The 25760-nt window shown below is 41.8% G+C and overlaps 3 protein-coding genes across 3 annotated transcripts; all 3 read left to right on the top strand.

Moving 5' to 3' along the window:
* Window positions 1-1788: 1788 nt before the first annotated feature.
* On the top strand, window positions 1789-2748 carry LOC101955216 (olfactory receptor 7G2). Its single transcript, XM_013361446.1, has one exon. The coding sequence runs from the start codon at window positions 1810-1812 to the stop codon at window positions 2746-2748; it is 939 nt and encodes a 312-aa protein (XP_013216900.1). The 5' UTR covers window positions 1789-1809.
* Window positions 2749-9583: 6835 nt separating this feature from the next.
* On the top strand, window positions 9584-10543 carry LOC144369434 (olfactory receptor 7G2-like). Its single transcript, XM_078029605.1, has one exon. The coding sequence runs from the start codon at window positions 9605-9607 to the stop codon at window positions 10541-10543; it is 939 nt and encodes a 312-aa protein (XP_077885731.1). The 5' UTR covers window positions 9584-9604.
* A 6769-nt stretch (window positions 10544-17312) lies between these two features.
* On the top strand, window positions 17313-19909 carry LOC101955510 (olfactory receptor 7G2-like). Its single transcript, XM_078031632.1, has 2 exons — window positions 17313-18006; window positions 19605-19909. The coding sequence occupies exons 1-2, from the start codon at window positions 17313-17315 to the stop codon at window positions 19907-19909; spliced, it is 999 nt and encodes a 332-aa protein (XP_077887758.1).
* The last annotated feature ends 5851 nt before the right edge of the window (window positions 19910-25760 follow it).

Here is a 25760-nt window from a genome sequence, read left to right on the forward strand (position 1 = left end):
GAACGACACTCATACATAAGCCAAACAGGTATGTGAAGTCTCTTAATGCTTTGGGAGAGTAATCCATGTTTCAATTCACTTGGCATTTATTTCATCTTAATACCTATGTATTTAAACATATTCCAATGCCAAATGAATATTGGTTCTTATTGGTGTTTCCTTATGTTTTAATCTGACAATTCCCAGAGGGAATTTTAGAATATTAAATAATTCCCTGATATTTTCATTTATCATTCGCCTTCTTTTCTGTTTTTTTTTTTTTTTTTTTTTTTTTTGTACTGGAGATTTAACCCAGGATCTCACTAAGTTGCTTAGGGCCTCGCTATGTTCCTGAGGCTAGCTTAGAACCTGTGATCCTCCTGCCTCAGCTTTCCAAGTCTCTGGGACGACAGGCATGCACCACTACCATCTGGCTCTTTCTGAGGAATGAATAAACACCACTTGTGAGAGTTCACTACAGTATAAAAAGAAACCAAGAGGAAATGTCAGCATGAGGGTCCCATAAGACAAGCAGCATGTTGGGTGCTTTCCTTTCAGTCTTTCCTCATCGTGAACTGTACCTCCTATTGTCCTTCTAGCTTCATTGTAGTAAAGTTGAAAAAAAAATTTAATGTATATGTGAGGAGTACAAATAATGGTTAGATAAATTTATGCACTGGAAATAATGATCACAATCAAGTAGTGAACACCTCCCTGATCCAGTTTCCAGCCTACAGGTACCTACAGGTAGAACATCGTCCACAAGGTCAATGACGGCTGCTCCTCACAAAGGACGTTCTAGAGCCTCGGTAACATTTGGAGTGTGTGACTGCAACATTGCACCAAGTGGTAAGTGCTTCACATCCTGAAGGCAGAGACGCTGCTCTCCAGGGTCCTGGTAGGACCCTGACAATGCTCACGAACAAGTGTGTGTTATCTTGCCAGCTTCCGATTTCTGAATATCAGGGAATGTATTTTACTTTTGTCTGTTTTCTTACATGTCTATGCATTTCACTTTTTCTCTAAAAATGACGTGACACCTATAGAATCAGGGCCACAACTCCCTTAATGAGACAGAGGATCTCAAAGACAGGGTCCCCCAACTTCCCTTAGAACCAATTGCTCAAGGAGACGATGGGTGTTTCTGTGGGGAGTCTGCAGAGCTTCAAATGCGAAGGCAACATTTTCTGATTTTCACTCAGATTCCATCCACCTGCTCTAATTAATTTCACTGGTAGCAATGGATACTTTGAAAGCAAGGGAAAGACCAGAGGCTTTGGTAAGGAAGAAGTCATTAAAATGTCCAAGGAGAATCATGAGAACTGAGTGATCATGGAGCCGCGCTAGTTCTGAGGCTTTGCTGGCGATGACTCAAGAATCAACTAGGCAGTCAGAATATCTGAGTTCCAACCCAGTTTTGACCAGCATGCACTGGGGATCTCATATCCATGATATAACCTCACCTTACCTAAGTGTCCTCCTGGGTAAATGGAGATGATAGTAAGTATCAACACATCCTTGATTTGAAAATATCTTTAGATGATTCTGAAGCAAGACAAAGCCAGAGAACCTTTGCTTTAGAAGGATTTCAAAATTTCATTCTCACTTTTTAATCTTTACTTTTGAAACCTGACACCTCCTACTTTGTTTCATTCTCTATACTTGGCACAGAAACAGTGTGTATTCAGTAAATTTTATTTTGATAGAGGATGTGGAGAGAAAAAGAGGAATGAGTAAGCATCTGCATTTCTATCATCTTCCCAAGGGCTGCTGCTGACCATAAAATTTCTTATCTTTTCACACATATTTTCTATCAGATTCATTAAGTACATGGAACCAGCAAACCACACAGCTGTTTCAGAATTCCTCCTCCTGGGACTGACAGATGACCCAGCCCTGCAGCCCCTCATCTTCAGCCTGTTCCTGTCCATGTACCTGGTCACCATCCTGGGGAACCTGCTCATCATCCTGGCTGTCAGCTCTGACCCCCGCCTCCACACCCCCATGTACTTCTTCCTCTCTGCTCTTTCCTTTAATGACATCTGTTTGAGCTCAAGCACAATCCCAAAGATGCTGGTGAACATCCAAAGACAGCATCAGAGCATCACCTACACAGGCTGCCTCACCCAGGCCTGCTCTGTCATCCTTTTTGTAGTCTTGGAAAATTTTCTCCTTGCAATGATGGCCTATGACCGCTATGTGGCCATCTGTTACCCCCTGAGGTACACAGCCATCATGAACCCTCGCCTCTGTGTCCTGATGGTTCTGGTCTCTGCATTCATCAGTACCATGGATTCCCTGTTCCACACTCTGATGGTGCTGAGGCTGTCCTTCTGCTCAGACATCGAAATCCCCCAGTTCTTCTGTGAGCTTGCTCAGGTCCTCAAGCTCTCCTGTTCCAAAACCCTCATGGACAACATCCTGATCTATGTTGCATGTTTACTATTTCTTGGAGTTCCCCTCTTTGGAATCATTTTCTCTTACATTCACATTGTGTCCTCTGTCTTGAGGATGCCCTCATCAGGAGGAAAACACAAAGCCTTTTCCACCTGTGGGTCTCACCTGTGTGTTGTCTCCCTGTCCTATGGGACAGGTTTTGGGGTATACATCAGCTCTGCAGTGAGTGACTCTCGCAGGAAGATTGCAGTGGCTTCAGTGATGTACTCTGTGGTCCCCCAGATGATGAACCCCTTTATCTACAGCCTGAGGAACAAGGACATGAAAGAGGCTTTAAGGAAGCTCACGGGTAGGATGGCTTCCTTTCTGTGATGGGTCCTTGCTTTGGATATAGGTTTGTAGAGTAAATTAAAGTTTCAGATTTTCTGGTGACCCAGAATTCCTGTCTCCTCCATCAATACAGTTTTTCTAAAATAATGAGACAAAACCCTGACCATATGTACTTTAAACTGCCTTGAATCCTGAATTTTCTTTTATGACAGAAGATTGCAATTATCTGAACACATTTCCCTTTCTTGGAGCTCTGGATTTTTCCGATTCTGTGTGGCACACACTTAGAAAAAGGCAAGCTGTAGGACATGAGTGTTTTGGGAAATAATGAAGCGCCCCGTGGCGGGATGCAGAGTCTGTTTCCCGTGATCATATGGTTGGGAGGATAGATGACAGCTAAGTTCATTTCTACTTGGACTTCAAACTTGTCATGGATTTTGAACAGTTCTGCAGTGTTTCCAAAATAATTCAGTCTCTAACTTCAACATCATTTCTTTGATTCCATCCAGCAGAGCCTGAGTTGGGTATTTTTTTTTTTTACTTTTGTGATATTTTATTGGACAATCTCAGAGGTCAGAGAGTTGTAGAAGGTAGACATTGTGTCCTGCATGGAAAGGTTTGCACAGGTCAAGATCATATCTGGAGATTGTCTTCAACCTGATCTCATGGGTCGGGAGGGCTACATACACTGCATCTGACAGGTAGATCAAATGTGAGGCAAGAGAACTGTACTTTCATACTCAATTACATAATTACTGAGCCATTCCCTTAAAAGCATATCATTATAAGGTCATGTTTAGTTTCATTATTTATAAAATCCACATTATTTATAAAATCCACATAATAAGATTATCTCAGTGACTTGAGATGGTTTTGTAATTTGGGGAAGCTGTCATTTTACAAAGAAAACAAAACTCTTATAAACCTAGACAATGGAGGGAATTATTGTTCCTTACTAAGAATTCAGAAGTAGAAATGTGTAGTTTCAGGCAGTTGGGCTTCACTGAGCCCTACGTGAGGTGACCTCCTGCCAGGACACGTACTCCTCAGAGTCCCCAGGTGGTTGCAGCAGATGTGGATGCTGTGCCTGGACATGGGGCCAGAGCCAGAAAGATGAGAGCCCGTCCATCTGGGTTTTGGTAGCGGCTTTCTCTAAGGAGTCACACAGAAGACATCTGTGTCCTCAGTTGAATGGCGGCCTCCAAAATGATGCTTCCATTTGCTAACGCCTCTTATTCTCGCATGTAGACCTATATGGCAAGTGGGTGAGTGTTACATAGGCTGGAAGTGAAGGTTCATAGAGAATGATCTTTTCCAGATTATGTGTTTGGGCCTTCATGTGATTTTGTGCATTCTTTCAATACTGATGGAGGTAGAGCGAAATTTCATTAGTGGAGCCAGAGTTTTTCTAAGTGTTGGGGAATCCAGGGCTCCTTTTATATAGGCTACATCTGTGGGTTTTGAACAGTTCTGCAGTGTTTCCAAAATAATTCAGTCTCTAACTTCAACCTCCTTTCTTTGATTCCATCTAGAAGAGCCTGAATTGGGTAATTGGGCAATCAAAAAGCTGCTTTTGTAGAAATCCAGTGCATTGGTATCACCCATATTTACCTGCTTATAGAATTAGTTACATCCATTTGCTTTTTGACTTTGCTATAGTTTCTAGGTTATAAATGATTTCTGGGTCTTTGTTGTCATTTTCATCATTGCATTTCTGAGAGTTCATCATATTTGGGATTTAGTCCATTAATTTTCATTATAAGGTCATGGTTAGTTTCATTATTTATAAAATCCACATAATAAGATCATCTCAGTGACTGGAGATGGTTGTGTCTTTTTATGTGATATGTAGTGACAATAAAAGCAGGTGTTCTTTCTGATAATGATGAAATTTAGACAGTCACTTTTCTGCTGTTGTGAATAGAGGTGATTCAATATTCTCTTTCATGTTTCCTGGTAGAAATGTAAGATGGTTTAATTTGCGGGTGGTTTTATTGAATACAAGTGTGCAAACCTCCTCCTTCGAGTAGTTCTAGTGAGTTTTCCACACCTTTGATAATAAATGTTTGTGGTTTAAGTCACCTAGTCCATGATATTTTGTGAGAGCAACTCCAGCTGATTGATAAATACACTCACCCATGAATAGAGAAAAATCAATCCCAGAGAGATACATGTGGAGAGGACACTGTGATGTGCTGATTGAATTCCAGAAGGAATGAGAATAATTATTTTCCTAGAAGTTGTTTTTATTATTCATTCATTTTTCCACAAAAATACCCCCACAATATAGCCAGGTCCTATTCTGGACACTGAGGATATAACAAAACTTGGTACAAATCCTTGTTCTCCGGGAGAGTTCATTCATCTGTGAAGGCAAGAGCTGGCGGGTGGCATGGACACTGATGTACACCTGGATCTGCTCTCAGGGGGAGGGAATTACTGCCCCACACTGGGAGTGCACCTGTCAGACAGCCCTTCATTGGCAGCCCAGTTCTTGGACTGCCTCAGCAGAAGGGAGAGATTGCACCCAAGGTCTGCAACCAATGACTAGTCAATGAGCATTAAAGGCCTGGCCCATTGCCAAGATGGGAAACTTCAGAAGGTACCTCTCATCTCCATGATTCCAGTGGGCACTGACACTGAGAGAATGTCACAGTTCAGTTTCTCCCTTTCGTTGTTATTATTATAGAATTTTTATCGTATAGATTTTATAAAATTTTCATTGGTTCTTAATAGCTATACATAACATTAGGATTTATTTTGACATAATTTTACATGCACATAGTAGAGCTTTCTAAAATTAAGTCCCCTGTACTTTCCCTCACCCTTCCACTCCTACTCCCCCCTGTTTACTTTCCTCTACTTTGATCTATTTATTTACTTTTGGAAAAAAAATAGTACCTTGTGGATATACATAATGGTGAAATTCACTATCATATATTCATACATATAGATTGGAATGTTAGGTAAGAATCATCCTGCTGTTTTCCCGTTATCCTATCCCTTCTTCCTCCCCTCAGTTCTCTTCTATTCCCTTGATAATTCTTTCATTTTGATGTCATTCTTCCCTGCATTTCTTCCCTCTCTTGCTCTCTCTATCCCCACCCATCAAAGTTTAGACTAGCTTCTTCATGTTGGAGAGAACATTTGACTTTTGATTTTGTGAGTCTGGCTTACTTCACTTAGCATTATAATCTCTAGTTCTATCCATTTACCAGCAAATGTAAATTCATTGGTTTATCCCTTTCCTAATCATCCTGTTACTTCCATAGGAATAGAACTCATGTAGACACCCTAATATATTTCCCCAATAGCCCAAGAAAATTATAGTCTGTTAGATGCTGACTAATGCATCAGGAAGTAGGATAAGAACATATTAAAGTATTGTACTTTTTGTAGAGTGATAGCATAGGGGAAGCTTCATTGATAGGCTGGCGTTTGAGCAGAACTGAAAAGGGTTCAGGGATGACTGATGTGATTCTGTAGAGAACGAACCAACCTTGCATTCCTGGAGCAAAACCAAACTTGAAAAAATCCATGATACCTTTGCATTCCTTGCTGGATTTTATTTTCTGAAGTCATTTTAATAATTTTTAGGAGGCAGGGTACTTTGGTTTATTACCTGAGTGTATTAATCTTGTCTGAATTGGGCATCCATCTTACGGTGATCTGATAAAACAATTTGCATGCAACATGGTTTGTAGTGATATTATGAATGAATTCACACCTGAATTAAATGCATTCAAACATACTTTCAGCTAACAATCCCCTAAGGTGAAGAAAACTATCCATTGAAAATATTGGGATTGAATTGGAAAAGTATTCATAAAGGATAATTAGGAAACAATAGTCCTTTTTAATGCAGCCAGAAGTATCAAACAAAAACAGATGAGAATCTTCTGTACAAAATAAGTAGAACAAAAATTAAGGTTTAAGAAGCATTAATACACTTAAGAACAAATATCTTTGTATGCAATTTTGCAACATCTTAGATCTATTTACAATTCTCTTGTATGTGCCTATGTATATGCAAGTTCCATTTTTCACACCTAAAATTCAGTTAGGCTTTCTAATAAGATGAAATGGATGGGGATGTGTAAAATGGGAGGCGGATATTCATTGGGAAATTCAATGTGTTTGGTATTCAAGGTATGTGAAATGGAGGTTAGCAGAATCCCTGGAGAATACTGGATGACGTAGGCCTGGCCTCGTGGGTCAGAAAATCAGCCACCCTGATTTCCTGTCTTCAGCAGACTTGGCCTTTAAGGACATTCACTCCTGGGATCAGAATAATAGTAGCATTTCTGGTATAACGAGGAGCTGTGGATATTGAGTCCTGAGGGACACAGAGACTGCAGGTGTGAGCTGGTGAAAACGGCACTCAGAAGCCCTGGGAATCAGGAGGCAGCAGCTGTGCCTTCGCCCAGCGATGGTCCTCCCTGATCTGGAGCCCAGAGGCTCAGAGTGCGTCTTCCATCCTGAGGACACGTTTCTGTCTCCACCTGCAGGTGAGGTGCTGGCTCCTTCTCAGGGAAGTCACCCGGGAGCTCACTGTCCCCGAAGGCTTTGGACACTAGGGCAGGTGTTTTGCTCCACTTTTTTCCTAGGGAAGCCATGAGGAGCGTGCAGGCAGAGGATGAGGAGAAGCAGGTCCCCGTGGGGGGCGGGGTGGGGGGCTGCTGCCTGAGTCCACCTCCCTGACACATTCCCTTCACCAATATCCACGCAGCGCCCATCCTGCTGGGCACCTGCTCTCTCTGGACAGCTGCAGGGACGTTTTCCTCCAAAGTGTCCCTTCTTGGTGATGCTTCTTTCAAAATGTTTTCACTTTTTTATTTTTTATTCTTGGGTGGTAGATGGATCAGTTTGTGAGGGCTGCCATAAGAAGATGCCCCGATTGGGTGGATGAAGGAGAGATATTTGTTTTCTCTCAGTCTGGAGACTAGAAGTATGAAGACCAGGTGTCAGCACGGTTGGCTCCTCCGGGGGCCTCTCTCCTCACCTGGAAGCTGACTGTCTTCCCCCTGTGTCTTCACGTGGACTTCTCTGTGTGTGTGTGTGTCTGTGTCCTAATCTCTTGGGAGGACACCAGTCATATTGGATCAGGGACACCCCGTGACCTTGTTGAACTGATCGTTTCAATGCATTATCTCCAAATGCAGTCACATCTTCTCCAAATGGGAACTAAGACTTCAACATTTGAGTTTTAAGGATAGAGAGTTCAGCTCATACTAATTATTCCCTTTGCTGGTTCTTGGTGCTTCAATGTACAGAGAGCTTTTGTTCTATCCCTCTTGCAGGACTCTGAGGGCTCTGGGCTCTGGGCTCTCAGGTGTAGACACAGAGGGGCTCACCAAGAAGCTTTCTAGTCCTTATGGTTTGCTTTCCAGATCTGCCAAATATTTTGAATTGGAATAGCAGAGAGTTCAGTTAACACCACCGCCAACATGGCCACTCATCTCCTTTGTTTCATAAAAATCCAATGGTAACATTATGTTTTATCCTTTCAGGTCTTTTTTGTAAAAGGAAGTAATAAAATAAGAAGCATACTAAATTGACCACCTTGGTCCCCCCACCCCCCATTTCATCTTCTTCCCTTCTCAGGAGTGCCATCTTGAATGTGGGTGTGTCCACCTCACATGGCTTTATATTATATATGTAGTCATGAATAACAGGCAGTAACCAGGACACCTGTCCGTTAAAGAATATAAAAGTAAATTAAGTTGTAAAAATGTAGTGGAATATATAACAAGTCTGTTTTGTTGTAAGTCTCTGTCTTTTGAAGGGCAAATGTTTTTGCTTCCGTCTGTCTTCATAGGCGCCTCTGAATTTCATTTGACATTTAGCTATTGTTGTTTGCTCTCTTGTATTAGATAATGATACATTACCCAGCTCCTTCAGGGAAGAAGTTCCCTTGGGATGAGAAAGAGAATGTCATCCACATGCACCTGCTTCTCTTAGAATTTATTGCTAGAACACACTGTGTGTGTTTCCAGTGGAGAATCTCACGAGCTGAACATTTGGAGGGGACATTGTCTCATCTTTGCTCCTGTCCACCTGGTTGGACATCCTCCACCTGCTAAAATTAACCCTGTGTACAACAGGACACACCTTGAAGGGAAAGGATGCTTGGACTTTTTTCAACAAGAAACAGCTACGATTCTAAAAACTATTGTGAGACCCGAGGGAGCAGCTTGGAGCTAATCTTGTACTGTCCAGGGGCACTAGACAGACTAGTTAAGAGAGTCCATTTTGCAGAAAACTGGAGCGTGACCCTGACCCTGACCCTGTCCCTGCCAAATGTGCTATGTACTTTGTACACGTCCTCACCAGCCCCTGAGGCTGAAGCATGAACTAACTCATCTGTAATTTGGTGAGTGTTTGAATGATTCTGAGGCATGCCCAAGTTAGGGATTGTGGCTCTAGAAGATAGATTCCATGTTTGTCCTCACCTTTCTGTTTGATTCAATGCATGGACTAATTCTGAAGGAATAACAACGTCTTATGGTTCTTACAGTCTAAGCACTTGGCCCATGTGTGAAAAAGGTTACTTATGAATGCAGGTATTCGAGGGGAAGATGGAAGAGAAATGGAGGCAGAAAGAGGCCAAAGGAAAGATCCAAATATCCATGTAGGTTCACAATGTAAATCACATTTTTTTTTTACTTTTAAGGATCTGTGTGTTTAAAAGAATTAAAAAAAAAACTTAGAAATATTGAACTCATCTATACTGTGTGATGAAACATAAACCACTGCTCCTCATCCTCATTCTTTTCAAACATTCTCTCCAGAGTGGCATCAAGAGTGTTTTCCCATTCACTAGGTGATACCATTTCTGCTCCTCCAGGAGATATTCCTTTTATTCTCACTCATCTTTTCCAGAAGATTCATAATCAACATGGAACCCAGAAACCACACAGCCGTTTCAGAATTCCTCCTCCTGGGACTGACAGAGGACCCAGCCCTGCAGCCCCTCATCTTCAGCCTGTTCCTGTCCATGTACCTGGTCACCATCCTGGGGAACCTGCTCATCATCCTGGCGGTCAGCTCTGACCCCCGCCTCCACACCCCCATGTACTTCTTCCTCTCTGCTCTTTCCTTTAATGACATCTGTTTGAGCTCAAGCACAATCCCAAAGATGCTGGTGAACATCCAAAGACAGCATCAGAGCATCACCTACACAGGCTGCCTCACCCAGGCCTGCTCTGTCATCCTTTTTGTAGTCTTGGAAAATTTTCTCCTTGCAATGATGGCCTATGACCGCTATGTGGCCATCTGTTACCCCCTGAGGTACACAGCCATCATGAACCCTCGCCTCTGTGTCCTGATGGTTCTGGTCTCTGCATTCATCAGTACCATGGATTCCCTGTTCCACACTCTGTTGGTGCTGAGGCTGTCCTTCTGCTCAGACATCAAAATCCCCCAGTTCTTCTGTGAGCTTGCTCAGGTCCTCAAGCTCTCCTGTACCAAAACCCTCACTGACAACATCCTGATCTATGTTGCATCTTTCCTATTTCTTGGAGTTCCCCTCTTTGGAATCATTTTCTCTTACATTCACATTGTGTCCTCTGTCTTGAGGATGCCCTCATCAGGAGGAAAACACAAAGCCTTTTCCACCTGTGGGTCTCACCTGTGTGTTGTCTCCCTATTCTATGGGACAGGTTTGGGGGTGTACATCAGCTCTGCAGTGAGTGACTCCCCCAGGAAGATTGCAGTGGCTTCAGTGATGTACTCTGTGGTCCCCCAGATGATGAACCCCTTTATCTACAGTCTGAGGAACAAGGACGTGAAAGAGGCCTTGTGGAAGCTCATGGGTAGGATGGCTTCCTTTCTGTGATGGGTCCTTGCTTTGGATATAGGTTTGTAGAGTAAATCAAAGTTTCAGATTTTCTGGTGACCCAGAATTCCTGTGTCCCCCATCAATACAGTTTTTCTAAAATAATGAGACAAAATCCTGACCTTTAAACTGCCTTGAAACCTGAATTTTCTTTTATGAAGAAGATTTCAATTATCTGAACACATTTCCCTTTCTTGGAAAATCCTTTCTTGGAAGGGCATGAGTGTTTTGGGAAATAATGAAGCGCCCCGTGGCGGGATGCAGAGTCTGTTTTCCGTGATCATATGGTTGGGAGGATAGATGACAGCTAAGTGCATTTCTACTTGGACTTCAAACTTGTCATGGGTTTTGAACAGTTCTGCAGTGGTTCCAAAATAATTCAGTCTCTAACTTCAACATAATTTCTTTGATTCCATCCAGCAGAGCCTGAGTTGGGTATTTTTTTTTATTTTTTGTGATATTTTATGGAACAATCTCAGAGGTCAGAGAGTTGTAGAAGGTGACAGGGCATGGAAAGGTTTGCACAGGTCAAGATCATATCTGGAGACTGTCTTCAATCTGATCCCATGGGTCGGGAGGGCTACATACACTGCATCTCACAGGTAGATCAAATGTGAGGCTAGACAACTGTTCTTTCATACTCAATTACATAATTACTGAGGCATTCCCTTAAAAGCATATCATTCTAAGGTCATGCTTAGTTTCATTATTTATAAAATCCACATAATAAGATTATCTCAGTGACTTGAGATGGTTTTGTAATTTGGGGAAGTTGTCATTTTACAAAGAACACAAAACTCTTATAAACCTAGACAATGGAGGGAATTATTGTTCCTTACCAAGAATTCAGAAGTAGAAATGTGTAGTTTCAGGCAGTTGGGCTTCACTGAGCCCTACGTGAGGTGACCTGCTGCCAGGACATGTGCTCCTCCGAGTCCCCAGGTGTTTGCAGCAGATGTGGATGCTGTGCCTGGACATGGGGCCAGAGCCAGAAAGATGAGAGCCCGTCCCTCTGTGTTTTGGTAACGGCTTTCTCTAAGGAGTCACACAGAAGACATCTGTGTCCTCAGTTGAATGGCGGCCTCCAAAATGATGCTTCCATTTGCTAACGCCTCTTATTCTCGCATGTAGACCTATATGGCAAGTGAGTGAGTGTTACGTAGGCTGGAAGTGAAGGTTCATAGAGAATGATCTTTTCCAGATTATGTGTCTGGGCCTTCATGTAATTTCGTGCATTCTTACAATACTGATGGAGGTAGAGCGAAATTTCATTAGTGGAGCCAGAGTTTTTCTAAGTGTTGGGGAATCCAGGGCTCCTTTTATATAGGCTGCATCTGTGGGTTTTGAACAGTTCTGCAGTGTTTCCAAAATAATTCAGTCTCTAACTTCAACCTCCTTTCTTTGATTCCATCTATCAGAGCCTGAATTGGGTGTTTGGGAAATCAAAAAGCTGCTTTTGTAGAAATCCAGTGCATTGTTTTCACCCATATTTACCTGCTTATAGAATTAGTTAAAAACATTTGCTTTTTGACTTTGCTATAGTTTCATGGTCATGAATGATTTCTGGGTCTTTGTTGTCATTTTCATCATTGCATTTCTGAGAATTCATCATATTTGGGGTTTAGTCCATTAATTTTCATTATAAGGTCATGCTTAGTTTCATTATTTATAAAATCCACATAATAAGATCATCTCAGTGACTGGAGATGGTTTTGTCATTTTATGTGATATGTAGTGACAATAAAAAGCAGGTGTTCTTTCTGATAATGATGAAATTTAGACAGTCACTTTTCTGGTGTTGTGAATAGAGGTGATTCAATATTCTCTTTCATGTTTCCTGGTAGAAATGTAAGATGGTTTTATTTGCAGGTGGGTTTATTGAATACAAGTGTGCAAACTTCCTCCTTCGAGTAGTTCTAGTGAGTTTTCCACACCTTTGATAATAAATGTTTGTGGTTTAAGTCACCTAGTCCATGATATTTTGTGAGAGCAACTCCAGCTGATTGATAAATACACTCACCCATGAATAGAGCAAAATCAACCCCAGAGAGATACGTGTGGAGAGGACACTGTGATGTGCTGATTGAATTCCAGAAGTAATGAGAATAATTATTTTCCTAGAAGCTATTTTTTTTATTCATTCATTTATCTACAAAAAACACACAATACAGCCAGGTCCTATTCTGGACACTGAGGATATAACAAAACTTGGTACAAATCCTTGTTCTCCGGGAGAGTTCATTCATCTGTGAAGGCAAGAGCTGGCGGGTGGCATGGACACTGATGTACACCTGGATCTGCTCTCAGGGGGAGGGAATTACTGCCCCACCCTGGGAGTGCACCTGGCAGACAGCCGTTCATTGGCAGCCCAGTTCTTGGACTGCCTCAGCAGAAGGGAGAGATTGCATCCAAGGTCTGCAACCAATGACTAATCAATGAAGCATTTAAAGGCCTGGCCCACTTGCCACAAGATGGGAAACTTCAGAAGGTACCTCTCATCTCCATAATTCCAGTGGGCACTGACACTGAGAGAATGTCACAGTTCAGTTTCTCCCATTTGTTATTATTATCATAGAATTTTTATTGTATAGATTTTATAAAATTTCCATTGGTTCATAATAGCTATACATAACATTAGGATTTATTTTGACATAATTATAAATGCACATAGTAGAGTTTTCTGCAATTAAGTCCCCTGTACTTTCCCTCACCCTTCCACTCCTACTCCCCCCTATTTCCTTTCCTCTACTTTGATCTATTTATTTACTTTTGGAAAAAAAATAGTACCTTGTGGATATACATAATGGTGAAATTCACTATCATATATTCATACATATAGATTGGAATGTTAGGTAAGAATCATCCCGCTGTTTTCCCGTTATCCTATCCTTTCTTCCTCCCCTCAATCCTCTTCTATTCCCTTGACCATTCTTTCATTTTGATGTCATTTTTCCTTGCATTTCTTCCCTCTCTTGCTCTGTCTATCCCCACCCATCAAAGTTTAGACTAGCTTCTTCATGTTGGAGAAAACATTTGACCCTTGACTTTGTGAGTCTGGCTTACTTCACTTAGCATTATTGTCTCCAGTTCTATCCATTTACCAGCAAATGTAAATTCATTGGTTTATCCCTTTCCTAATCATCCTGTTACTTCCATAGGAATAGAACTCATGTAGACACCCTAATATATTTCCCCAATAGCCCAAGAAAATTATAATCTGTTAGATGCTGACTAATGCATCAGGAAGTAGGATAAGAACATATTAAAGTATTGTACTTTTTGTAGAGTGATAGCATAGGGGAAGCTTCATTGATAGGCTGGCGTTTGAGCAGAACTGAAAAGGGTTCAGGGATGACTGATGTGATTCTGTAGAGAACGAACCAACCTTGCATTCCTGGAGCAAAACCAAACTTGAAAGAATCCATGATACCTTTGCATTCCTTGCTGGATTTTATTTTCTGAAGTCATTTTAATAATTTTTAGGAGGCAGGGTACTTTGGTTTATTACCTGAGTGTATTAATCTTGTCTGAATTGGGCATCCATCTTATGGTGATCTAATAAAACAATTTGCATGCAACTTGGCTTTGTAGTGAAATTATGAATGAATTCACACCTGAATTAAATGCATTCAAACATACTTTCAGCTAACAATCTCCTAAGGTGAAGAAAATATTGGGATTGAATTGGAAAAGTATTCATAAAGGATAATTAGGAAAGAATAGTCATTTTTAATGCAGCCAGAAGTATCAAACAAAAACAGATGAGAATCTTCTGTACAAAATACGTAGAACAAAAATTAAGGTTTAAGAAGCATTAATACACTTAAGAAGAAATATCTTTGTATGCAATTTTGCAACATCTTAGAACTATTTACAATTCTCTTGTATGTGCCTATGTATATGCAAGTTCCATTTTTCACACCTTAAAATTCAATTAGGCTTTCTAATAAGATGAAATGGATGGGGATGTGTAAAATGGGAGGTGGATATTCATTGGGAAATTCAATGTGTTTGGTATTCAAGGTATGTGAAATGGAGGTGAGCAGAATCATTGGAGAATACTGGATGACATAGGCCTGGCCTCGTGGGTCAGAAAATCAGCCACCCTGATTTCCTGTCTTCAGCAGACTTGGTCTTTAAGGACACTCACTTCTGGGATCAGAATAATAGTAGCATTTCTGGTATAACGAGGAGCTGTGGATATTGAGTCCTGAGGGACACAGAGACTGCAGGTGTGAGCTGGTGAAAACGGCACTCAGAAGCCCTGGGAATCAGGAGGCAGCAGCTGTGCCTTCGCCCAGCGATGGTCCTCCCTGATCTGGAGCCCAGAGGCTCAGAGTGCGTCTTCCATCCTGAGGACACGTTTCTGTCTCCACCTGCAGGTGAGGTGCTGGCTCCTTCTCAGGGAAGTCACCCGGGAGCTCACTGTCCCCGAAGGCTTTGGACACAAGGGCAGGTGTTTTGCTCCACTGTTTTCCTAGGGAAGCCATGAGGAGAGTGCAGGCAGAGGATGAGGAGAAGCAGGTCCCCGTGGGGGGCGGGGGGCTGCTGCCTGAGTCCACCTCCCTGACACATTCCCTTCACCAATATCCACGCAGCACCCATCCTGCTGGGCACCTGCTCTCTCTGGACAGCTGCAGGGACGTTTTCCTCCAAAGTGTCCCTTCTTGGTGATGCTTCTTTCAAAATGTTTTCACTTTTTTATTTTTTAATTCTTGGGTGGTAGGTGGATCAGTTTGTGAGGGCTGCCATAAGAAGATGCCCCAGACTGGGTAGATGAAGGAGAGAGATTTGTTTTCTCTCAGTCTGGAGACTAGAAGTATGAAGACCAGGTGTCAGCACGGTTGGCTCCTCCGGGGGCCTCTCTCCTCACCTGGAAGCTGACTGTCTTCCCCCTGTGTCTTCACGTGGACTTCTCTGTGTGTGTGTGTGTCTGTGTCCTAATCTCTTGGGAGGACACCAGTCATATTGGATTAGGGACACCCCGTGACCTTGTTGAACTGATTGTTTCAATGCATTATCTCCAAGTACAGTCACATCTTCTCCAAATGGGAACTAAGACTTCAACATTTGAGTTTTAAGGATAGAGAGTTCAGCTCATACTAATTATTCCCTTTGCTGGTTCTTGGTGCTTCAATGTACAGAGAGCTTTTGTTCTATCCCTCTTGCAGGACTCTGAGGGCTCTGGGCTCTGGGCTCTCAGGTGTAGACACAGGGGGGCTCACCAAGAAGCTTTCTAGTCCTTATGGTTTGCTTTCCAGATCTGCCAAATATTTTGAATTGGAATAGCAGAGAGTTCAGTTAACACCACCGCCAACATGGCCACTCATCTCCTTTGTTTCATAAAAATCCAATGGTAACATTATGTTTTATCCTTTCAGGTCTTTTTTGTAAAAGGAAGTAATAAAATAAGAAGCATACTAAATTGACCACCTTGGTCCCCCCACCCCCCATTTCATCTTCTTCCCTTCTCAGGAGTGCCATCTTGAATGTGGGTGTGTCCACCTCACATGGCTTTATATTATATATGTAGTCATGAATAACAGGCAGTAACCAGGACACCTGTCCGTTAAAGAATATAAAAGTAAATTAAGTTGTAAAAATGTAGTGGAATATATAACAAGTCTGTTTTGTTGTAAGTCTCTGTCTTTTGAAGGGCAAATGTTTTTGCTTCCGTCTGTCTTCATAGGCGCCTCTGAATTTCATTTGACATTTAGCTATTGTTGTTTGCTCTCTTGTATTAGATAATGATACATTACCCAGCTCCTTCAGGGAAGAAGTTCCCTTGGGATGAGAAAGAGAATGTCATCCACATGCACCTGCTTCTCTTAGAATTTATTGCTAGAACACACTGCGTGTGTTTCCAGTGGAGAATCTCACCAGCTGCACGTTTGGAGGGGACATTGTCTCATCTCTGCTCCTGTCCCCCTGGTTGGACATCCTCCACCTGCTAAAATTAACCCTGTGTACAACAGGACACACCTTGAAAGGAAAGGATGCTTGGACTTTTTTCAACAAGAAACAGCTACGATTCTAAAAACTATTGTGAGACCCCAGGGAGCAGCTTGGAGCTAATCTTGTACTGTACAGGGGCCCCAGACAGACTAGTTAAGAGAGTCTCTTTTGCAGAAAACTGGTGCGTGACCCTGTCCCTGTCCCTGTCCCTGCCAAATGTGCTATGTACTTTGTACACGTCCTCACCAGCCCCTGAGGCTGAAGCATGAACTAACTCATCTGTAATTTGGTGAGTGTTTGAATGATTCGGAGGCATGCCCAAGTTAGGGACTGTGGCTCTAGAAGATAGATTCCATGTTTGTCCTCACCTTTCTGTTTGATTCAATGCATGGACTAATTCTGTAGGAACAACAACGTCTTATGGTTGTTACTGTCTAAGCACTTGGCACATGTGTGAAAAAGGTTACTTATGAATGCAGGTATTCGAGGGGAAGATGGAAGAGAAATGGAAGCAGAAAGAGGCCAAAGGAAAGATCAGAATATGCATGTAGGTTCACAATGTAAATCACATTTTTTTCTTTACTTTTAAGGATCTGTGTGTTTAAAAAAATTAAAAAAAACTCAGAAATATTGAACTCATCTATACTGTGTGATAAAACATAGACCACTTCTCCTCATCCTCAGATCTTTTCAAACATTCTCTCCAGAGTGGCATCAAGAGTGTTCTCGCATTCACTAGGTGATACCATTTCTGCTCCTCCAGGAGATATACCTTTTATTCTCACTCATCTTTTCCAGAAGATTCATAATCAACATGGAACCCAGCAACCACACAGCCGTTTCAGAATTCCTTCTCATGGGACTGACAGAGGACCCAGCCCTGCAGCCCCTCATCTTCAGCCTGTTCCTGTCCATGTACCTGGTCACCATCCTGGGGAACCTGCTCATCATCCTGGCTGTCAGCTCTGACCCCCGCCTCCACACCCCCATGTACTTCTTCCTCTCCAACCTGTCCCTCACTGACATCTGTATGGGTACAACCTCCATCCCCAAGATGCTGGTGAACATCCAAGCACAGGATCAGAGCATCTCCTACACAGGTTGCCTCTCCCAACTGTGTTTTGTCTTGATTTTCAGTGGTTTAGAAAACTGTGTCCTTGCCGTGATGGCGTATGACCGCTATGTGGCCATTTGTTACCCGCTGAGGTACATGGTCATCATGAACCCTTGCCTCTGTATCCTGCTGGTTCTGGTCTCCCTGCTCATCAGCATTTTGCATGGTCTACTTCACACCCTCATGGTGCTGCGGCTGTCCTTCTGCACAGACCTGGAGATCCCCCACTTCTTCTGTGAACTCGCTCAAGTCATTGGGCTCTCCTGCTCTGATACTCTGGCCAATAGCCTCCTGAAATATTCAGTGGGTATTATATTTTTTGGTGTTCCTCTCTCAGGGATTATTTTTTCTTATATTCAAATTGTCTCCTCTATTTTGAGAATGCCGTCAGGTAGTGGAAGATCTAAAGCTTTTTCCACCTGCGGGTCTCACCTCTCGGTTGTGTCCTTATTCTATGGGACAGGTTTTGGAGTTTATTGCAGCTCTGCAGTAAGTGACTCTTCCACTAAGAATTCAGTGGCTTCAATGATGTACAATGTGGTCCCTCAAATGCTGAACCCCTTCATCTACAGCTTGAGGAACAGAGAAATGAAGGAAGCCCTGGGTCACCTCTTCACTGGGATACCTTTGCTGTGACTTTGGGCTTAGGATTAGAGAATATGTTAAAGGGACAGGAATACTGGTGAGCCAGAATGCCTGATGCTTCTGTTACTGCGTTCTTCCACCACGACTAGAGAATGTGATGTGTAAGTTCATTCCACCTGTTCTTTAAACCTGACTGATTTTGTTCACATGTGATTTTGTCAAATGATTTCCATCTCAAGGTTCCGTTTTGTTGCTGTGACATTATGGAAGCAGATTCGCGTCTGTGGTTCAGTGTTAGTGATGGCTGAGGATCAGTTTCAGAAGAAAGAGTGCTGGAGCAGTGGGTGGGTCAAGGCCGGGTTACAGAAGGCTGTGTGAGCGTCTGCAGACTAGCTTCCTGACCTGAGCTCATGGTCGGGGCCAGTGGGCGTCATCCCCCGTGTAGACCTACAGTGAGGCCAAGAACTGACATTTCATACTCCATTAAATAACAAGCAAGGTTTGCCCTGGAAAACTGTGTCCTTCTGATGTAGTGTGAACAGACTCCCTACTCAGTTTCATTATTTACACAAATTACACAGTTTTGAGATATTTGAGGTTTTGGACTTTATCTGTGAGTTGACCTTCTGTTGTCATAAGATTCTGTTGTCATAAGAAAATGAGACCCTCACCCTAATAAGGTCAGACCGTGAAGAGAACTGCTGTTCATTGCAACAAGTCGAGATGGAAGGAATGCATAGTGTCAGGGATTAGGGCTTCACTGAGTTCTACACGAGGTAGACATTTCCTAGGACGGATCTCCTCAGTGTCCCCGGCTGCTATAATTTGGGTCTGAAATGTGCTCAATGGCCAGTGTATTAAAGGCTTGGTCCCCAGACTCTGCTTCTTTGTTGGTGTCATGACTTTAAGAGGTGGAACCTAGTTGGAAGAAGTTGGGTCACTTAGCTGTGCTCTTGAAGGGGAGAGAGGGATGCCACACCTTCTTCCTCTTTAGCCTCCTGCCGTTTGCTTTACCACATGCTCCCAATGTGATGTGCAGCCTCACCACAGGTCTGCTTTGTCTTAGTTTTCATTGACATGGAAAATTGTCTCCCTGCAGTGATGGCCTATGACTGCTCCATGGCCATTTGTCCTCCCCTTAGGTACAGTCATCATGAACCCCTGGCTGTGTGTCCTGCTGTTTCTGGTCTCACTACCCATCAGCACTGTGGACGCCCTGCTGCACAGCCCTGGAGATGCCCCACTTCTGTGAACTGGCTCAGGTCATCAAGCTGGCCTGTTCTGACACCCTCATTCATAACACCTGGAAACACGCTCCATCTTGAATATTTATTGGTGTTCCTCTCTCTGGGATCATTTTCTCTTACGTTCACATTGTGTCCTCTGTCTTGAGAATGCCATCATCAGAAGGAAAGTACAAAGCCTTTTCTACCTGTGGGTCTCACCTGTCTGTGGTCTCCCTGTTCTATGGGACAGGATTCGGGGTGTACATCAGCTCTGCAGTGAGTGATTCCCCCAGGAAGACTGCAGTGGCTTCTGTGATGTACTCTGGGATCCCTCAGATGCTGAACCCCTTTATCTACAGCCTGAGGAACAGGGACATGAAGAAGGCCTTGAGGAAGCTCATCAGAAGGACTGTTTCTCTGACACGTCATTTGTTGGTTTGTAAAAGAAGTCACAATGACAAGGTTCCTGATTTCCAGAATATCTGACTTTTCCCACTACATTCTTTTAACATGATAAGGTAACTTAATAACCAGGTACATTTTAACTTGCCTTGAGCCCTGGCTTTTCTCTCTGTCTCATTTTGTGAAGTTAGATGCAGAATTTTAATTTTCTGAACATAACTTGTTTCACAGAAGAAATTGGTCAGCTCTCATAGAAAGAGTACCTGCAGAAGGGGTTCTAGTTTTAGTGAATATATTATATTGTTGCCCTCTAAGAAAAAAGCAAGTTTGAGGAGAAGGGCCAGGTAAATGCTAAAGCAGAGCTGTGGTCATTTCTAGAGAAGAGACCCCACGTGATCATGTGCTTGGGGTTGTGTGCATTAACTCCTAATTTTAGTCCTACTGTGAAGCAAAGTGGTGGCTATTCCCAGCCGACAAAACAATTCTGAGACCTCTTCAGAGGCAAAAAGAGAATGTTGATTATCATCTTCTACAAACTCAACATAATTAGATGATCTCAGTGGTTTGAGATCACTGTGAAATGGTTGAAACCCACCAATGAAGTTTTCTTCAGTCCTAATTTTTTTTTTAAAAAAGGAAGTCTAAGATGAGTATGCTCTGATAGTAAAGAGAATTATCCTTCCTTACAGAGACTTCTGAGGTATGGAATGTACCCAAAGAATGTATGACTTTCATCACTCCTCCATTTCCTAGGCTTCATTCTCTTTCAGGTCAACAACTGATAGCAGGAAATTCAGGTGTTGCACCTGGACCTGATTGTTCTTCCTTGGATCAATGGATGAGTAACATTTCCATGGACCAACCATACTGCATCTCTGCAGTGAACTGAATGCTGGTCCTCAAAATATGTTCAGATTCTTTCCCAATAATTTAACTATAACTTATATGGTAATTGGGTGAACATTACTTGTTTGAGGAAAGAGTATTTGCTGAAAAGGAGTTTCTCCTGGATCACAGTAAGTGTAATTCCGTGTTTTCTTCTAAGACAAGTGGAGAAGACATGAGAAAAGGAGGAGGCGTGGTCACCATGGGATAGCATCGTGGCAGCCAGGACTCGATGGCCAGTATTTACTCACTATTGTTCTATACACTGACATTTTCACAGGACTCTACTGCATTTTGTCACCCTGATAGATCTCCTAGTACAATGTATTACATAAATGTGCTCCTCTTTGATCCTGTTAAACTTCAAATTTAGTACATGAATTCCATGTCTATAGTTACTCTCATCCTGTTTTTCAGAATCAATCGAATTATGTTTAGCAAATATTTATTCATTTTCAAGCACCATTTCTTAAGTCTTTTATGGTGACATTGAAAATAAGAAGCACCTCCTGGGTTGTAGAAGTTTTGATTTTTTTTTTTTTTTGCTATTGTAAATCAAGCTAGTTAAATATTCTTTCTCTGTCTTCTTTTTTATTTTATTTTTTTATTGGTTGTTCAAAACATAACAAAGCTCTTGACATATCATATTTCATACATTAGATTCAAGTGGGTTATGAACTCCCATTTTTACCCCGTATACAGATTGCAGAATCACATCGGTTATACATCCACGTTTTTACATAATGCCATATTAGTAACTGTTGTATTCTGCTACCTTTCCTATCCTCTACTCACTCCCCTCCCCTCTCCTCCCATCTTCTCTCTCTACCCCATCTACTGTAATTCATTTCTCTCCTTGTTTTTTTCCTATTCCCCTCTTTCTCTATCTTCTGAAGGAAAAAAGTCAGTTATATACCTTGTGTGGAATTATTAATGATAGGAGAATTGATGATAGAATTAAACTATTCACTATCAGGCAGGTCCAAAGTGGTAACTGTTTTACCTCACCAGTAGATATTTTGGGTGATATTTTCACATCATCACCACAACTTTGTCACTTTTCCTGACAATCTAATGTGTATGAAACTACAATTAATTTCCATTTCTCTTTTGATGAAGTTCAGAGTTGTTTTATATAGAATGGGTCATGTTTCTTGCTTATTAAAAATATGTATTTATTCTTTTTTTTTCATTGAGCTTCTTATCCATCTTAAAACTAATTGCTAATGTTTCCTTTATAATTGTAATTATAGCCATTTTTATTCATGTATATTACAAACTTATTCTTCATATGCATGTTTCCTTTGCATGTGTATAGTAGATGCCTACAAATGCTTAGATTTAATTCAGATTCCCAGTTATATTCCCAGTTATATTTCCCAGATATATTCGTTATTCAGTTGACACTCCTGAATTAATTTTATTGAATTCTGTTTGTGATATTAATAATATCATGAGTACCATCAATCCAGCCAGAAGTCTGAGTGGCTTTTCTGAAATCTTCAGCTCTTCTAAGTCCACATACGTGAGTTCAGGCTGTGTCGAACACCTCTGTTCACACTTCCCTAACCTTGAAGCAACACTTTGACTTTACCTTTAAGCACCTAAGCTCTTCTTGTGCCTTTAGACTTTATTGTCTAGACATGGTAACTTCTTCCTTCTGGACATAAATCTGTTGAGCCCCTTGGCTCCAACCCAAGCACCCTTTATGTCATAGTGAATTTTGTGGCATACAGGAGATTTTGTCTTGCTTTATGAAATAAACTATCTCTCTTTACAATTGTCCTTTCATGCATTTGGGGTAAATGGGGGAAAGATGGTGTGGTCTGACATAACAATGCCATTTTTTAAAAAATTGATGTTAAACTTTAATAAGTTAACATGGTTACTCTGCAAAAGGCACTTTTAAGAAAATGAAAAGAAGCCATCTGAGATACAATATTTGTAAAACACGTATTTTACAAAGGATTCATGTTCAAATACACAAATGAGTCTCTAATTATAACAAGGCAAAACTAAAATAGGTAAGTGGTTTGGACTGACATTTCACAAAAGAAGCTTTATGGCTGATGAATGAGCATATGTAAAGATGCTAAACGTTATTACCAATATGGAAATAAATACTGAAACCACAATGAGACAGTACTATAGACCTATAAAAAATTGATGTCAATATCAGCTTCTGGCAAGGATATAAGACATCAGGAATTATGATACATTTCAGATGAGAATGAAAACATGTATCATTACTTTTGTAAACAAGTAGTTCTTTACAAAATGATGCATACAACTATCATAAAACCAAACAATACTGCTCTGAAGTATTTGCCTAAGAAAATGAAAGCAAATGTCCATTTAAAGATCAATGTACAAAAGTAACAGTAGCTGTAATCATCATCACCACAAAAGGAATAATGTAGTGTCCTTCAACTGATAAATAAAAAACTATGGTGCTACTGTATAAGGGAAATGCCACTTAAAAATCAAAACAATAAAAAGCAACAAACTATCAATTCCTGCAATAACATAGACAAATCTCAAATGCATTATTTAAATGAAATAAGCTAGACTTAAAAAGATATATAGTATATAATTGTATTTAGGTGACATTCTGGAAAAGGACAGATAAAATGTTGCCAGTGTCTGAGTTTGGGCAATAGGGTGAGAGACATATTCTCTATCTCAACAATACTGATGGAAAATTCATGCAACTATACATCTAAAAAGGTCTATTTCACTGTATGTAAATTGTACCTGCATAAATCTGATTTGAAACAAACTTATTAGAAAAGAATAAGGAGAAAACCCTGAGAGTTGAGCAAAAAGGTGTTCTGTTTTTGTTGTTGTCATTGTTTTGCTTTTTGAATATGGTATATTGTTTAAAAAATTTCATCTGTTGAAATTTTGAAATGGTAAAACTGGGGCTTCACATAATAATTCTAAAATCCATCCTCTCTCTCTCATCTTTAGAGAATTCTAGTGGAGCTAGAGCTGGGGGAGGGGCAAGTAGGAAAAATCCAAAGGACAGAGTGGCTGGGATCCCAACTGCCAACTGTGGGACCCCGGAGATCCAGGCCCACTGATTCGTGCGGCCTGCCCTGCGGCTACACAAGGCGTGGCGCCCCAGGGAAGCGATTAATCAGCAAGCAGGGAGAGGCTCGGCTGCGATCAGGTGGAATCCCACCAGCCAAGCCCGCACTGACCCCCGGGCTGAGTACGGGAGTTTAGACGGGGAAGGAAGCGGTACAGTCCCATCCCCCACAGCGGACACTCCGCCAAGGCAATCAGCAGTCAGCATCTTGAACAGCTGAAATACCCACCGCCATTCTCCGACAGATCTCAACAACAAAACAGGTGTGTGGCACTCAGCCCATCCCCCATACATCGGGAACTCGCATAAAATCTCTCCTAGGCTTGCCGGGGGAGGGAGAATCAGAGTGAGCCTGCATAAAGACTAGGGGGGAACTAGAGGCACCTGACCTGCAACCCCCCCTACCCATCTGCAGCCAAAAGGAAACCTGTCTAGCTAGAGCTGGGGGAGGGGCAAGCAGGAAAAATCCAAAGGACAGAGTGCCTGGGATCCCAATTGCCAACTGTGGGACCCCGGAGATCCAGGCCCACTGATTCGTGCGGCCTGCCCTGCGGCTACAGAAGGCTAGCAGGAGAAACCAGGAGGCTAGAGGCAAGGCCCTCGAGACTGGGCAGCTGGAAATTGCAGGCCCGCCGGCAACAGTTCACCCACTGCCTGCATAGCTGGGCGGTAGGAGAACACCTGGCCGAAGGTGACCGATCACCCGCCCGCGGCCTGTGATACTGGGCGGCTGGATACCGCCTGCCTGCCGCGACTGGGAGCTGAAATCAAACAGAGACAGTCCAGTCACACCACCTCATCAGGACACCCCGGCAAGGAACTGGGGCTGGTCATAGCAAAGTAGTGTCGTCACTGGAGCTCGGACGCCGGATCTTCCTTCACAGTGGAATCCACGTCAGCAGGCATAGTTTAACCACACTAAGGAGAGGCATCAGAGTAATACAGAACCAAAACAAATCTATAGAAGAGAGCAGAAACACGACAATCAAATAGAGCTGGAAAGCAATGGGGACAACATGAGAAAACAAGGGAAAAAAGGAGTACAAACAATGCAAGACAACTTAATTCTACAAGAGGACATAGAAACATCAGAAGCAGGGATAGGGAAAGAACTCAAGGCATACCTAACTCAAATGGAAAGGAATATTAGAGAAGACATGAGACAGCAAGTCCAAGCAATAAAAATATATTTTGAAAATGAATTAAACAAACAAATTCAAATGGCAAAGAACGAGCTCTACCAGGAGATAGAGATCTTAAAAAAGAATCAAACTATAATCCTAGAATTGCAGGAAACTATAAACCAAATTAAAAACTCAAACGAGAATATTACAAATAGACTTGATCAAGTAGAAGTCAGAACATCAGATAATGAAGACAAGGTTTATCAACTTGAAAAGAGTATAGTCAACACAGAAAAGATGCTTAAATCCCATGAGCAATCTATTCAAGAGATATGGGATGTCATTAAAAAACCAAATTTGAGAGTCATCGGGATAGAAGAAGGCATAGAGATTCAAACCAAAGGAATGGACAGCATATTAAATGAAATAATTGTAGAAAACTTCCCAGAGATGAAAGATGGAATGGATTGCCAAATCCTGGAAGCCTACAGGACCCCAAACATTCAAAACTATAATAGACCAACTCCAAGACACATAATTATGAAGATAGCCAACATACAGGACAAGGAGAGAATATTAAAAGCTACCAGAGAAAAGAGACAGATTACATTCAGGGGTAAACCAATTAGGTTAACGACTGATTTCTCAGCACAGACTTTGAAAGCGAGAAGATCCTGCAACAATGTATTTCAAACGCTGAAAAATAATGGATTTCAACCAAGAATACTGTATCCAGCAAAATTGAGCTTCAGATTGACAACGAAATTAAAATCTTTCACGATAAACAAAAGCTAAAAGAATTTGCAGCAAGAAAACCAGCACTGCAAAGCATTCT

This window comes from Ictidomys tridecemlineatus, chromosome 2 (assembly GCF_052094955.1).
Source record: "Ictidomys tridecemlineatus isolate mIctTri1 chromosome 2, mIctTri1.hap1, whole genome shotgun sequence".
NCBI classification, from domain to species: domain Eukaryota; kingdom Metazoa; phylum Chordata; class Mammalia; order Rodentia; family Sciuridae; genus Ictidomys; species Ictidomys tridecemlineatus.

What these genes read in the sequence shown, in the direction of transcription:
- LOC101955216 (XM_013361446.1), top strand. Translation starts at nt 1,810, where the DNA reads ATGGAACCAGCAAACCACACAGCTGTTTCAGAATTCCTCCTCCTGGGA.
- LOC144369434 (XM_078029605.1), top strand. Translation starts at nt 9,605, where the DNA reads ATGGAACCCAGAAACCACACAGCCGTTTCAGAATTCCTCCTCCTGGGA.
- LOC101955510 (XM_078031632.1), top strand. Translation starts at nt 17,313, where the DNA reads ATGGAACCCAGCAACCACACAGCCGTTTCAGAATTCCTTCTCATGGGA. An exon ending in TTTGAGAATGCCGTCAGGTA is followed by an intron (nt 18,007 to 19,604) that starts GTGGAAGATCTA and finishes TGCCATCATCAG; the next exon opens with AAGGAAAGTACAAAGCCTTT.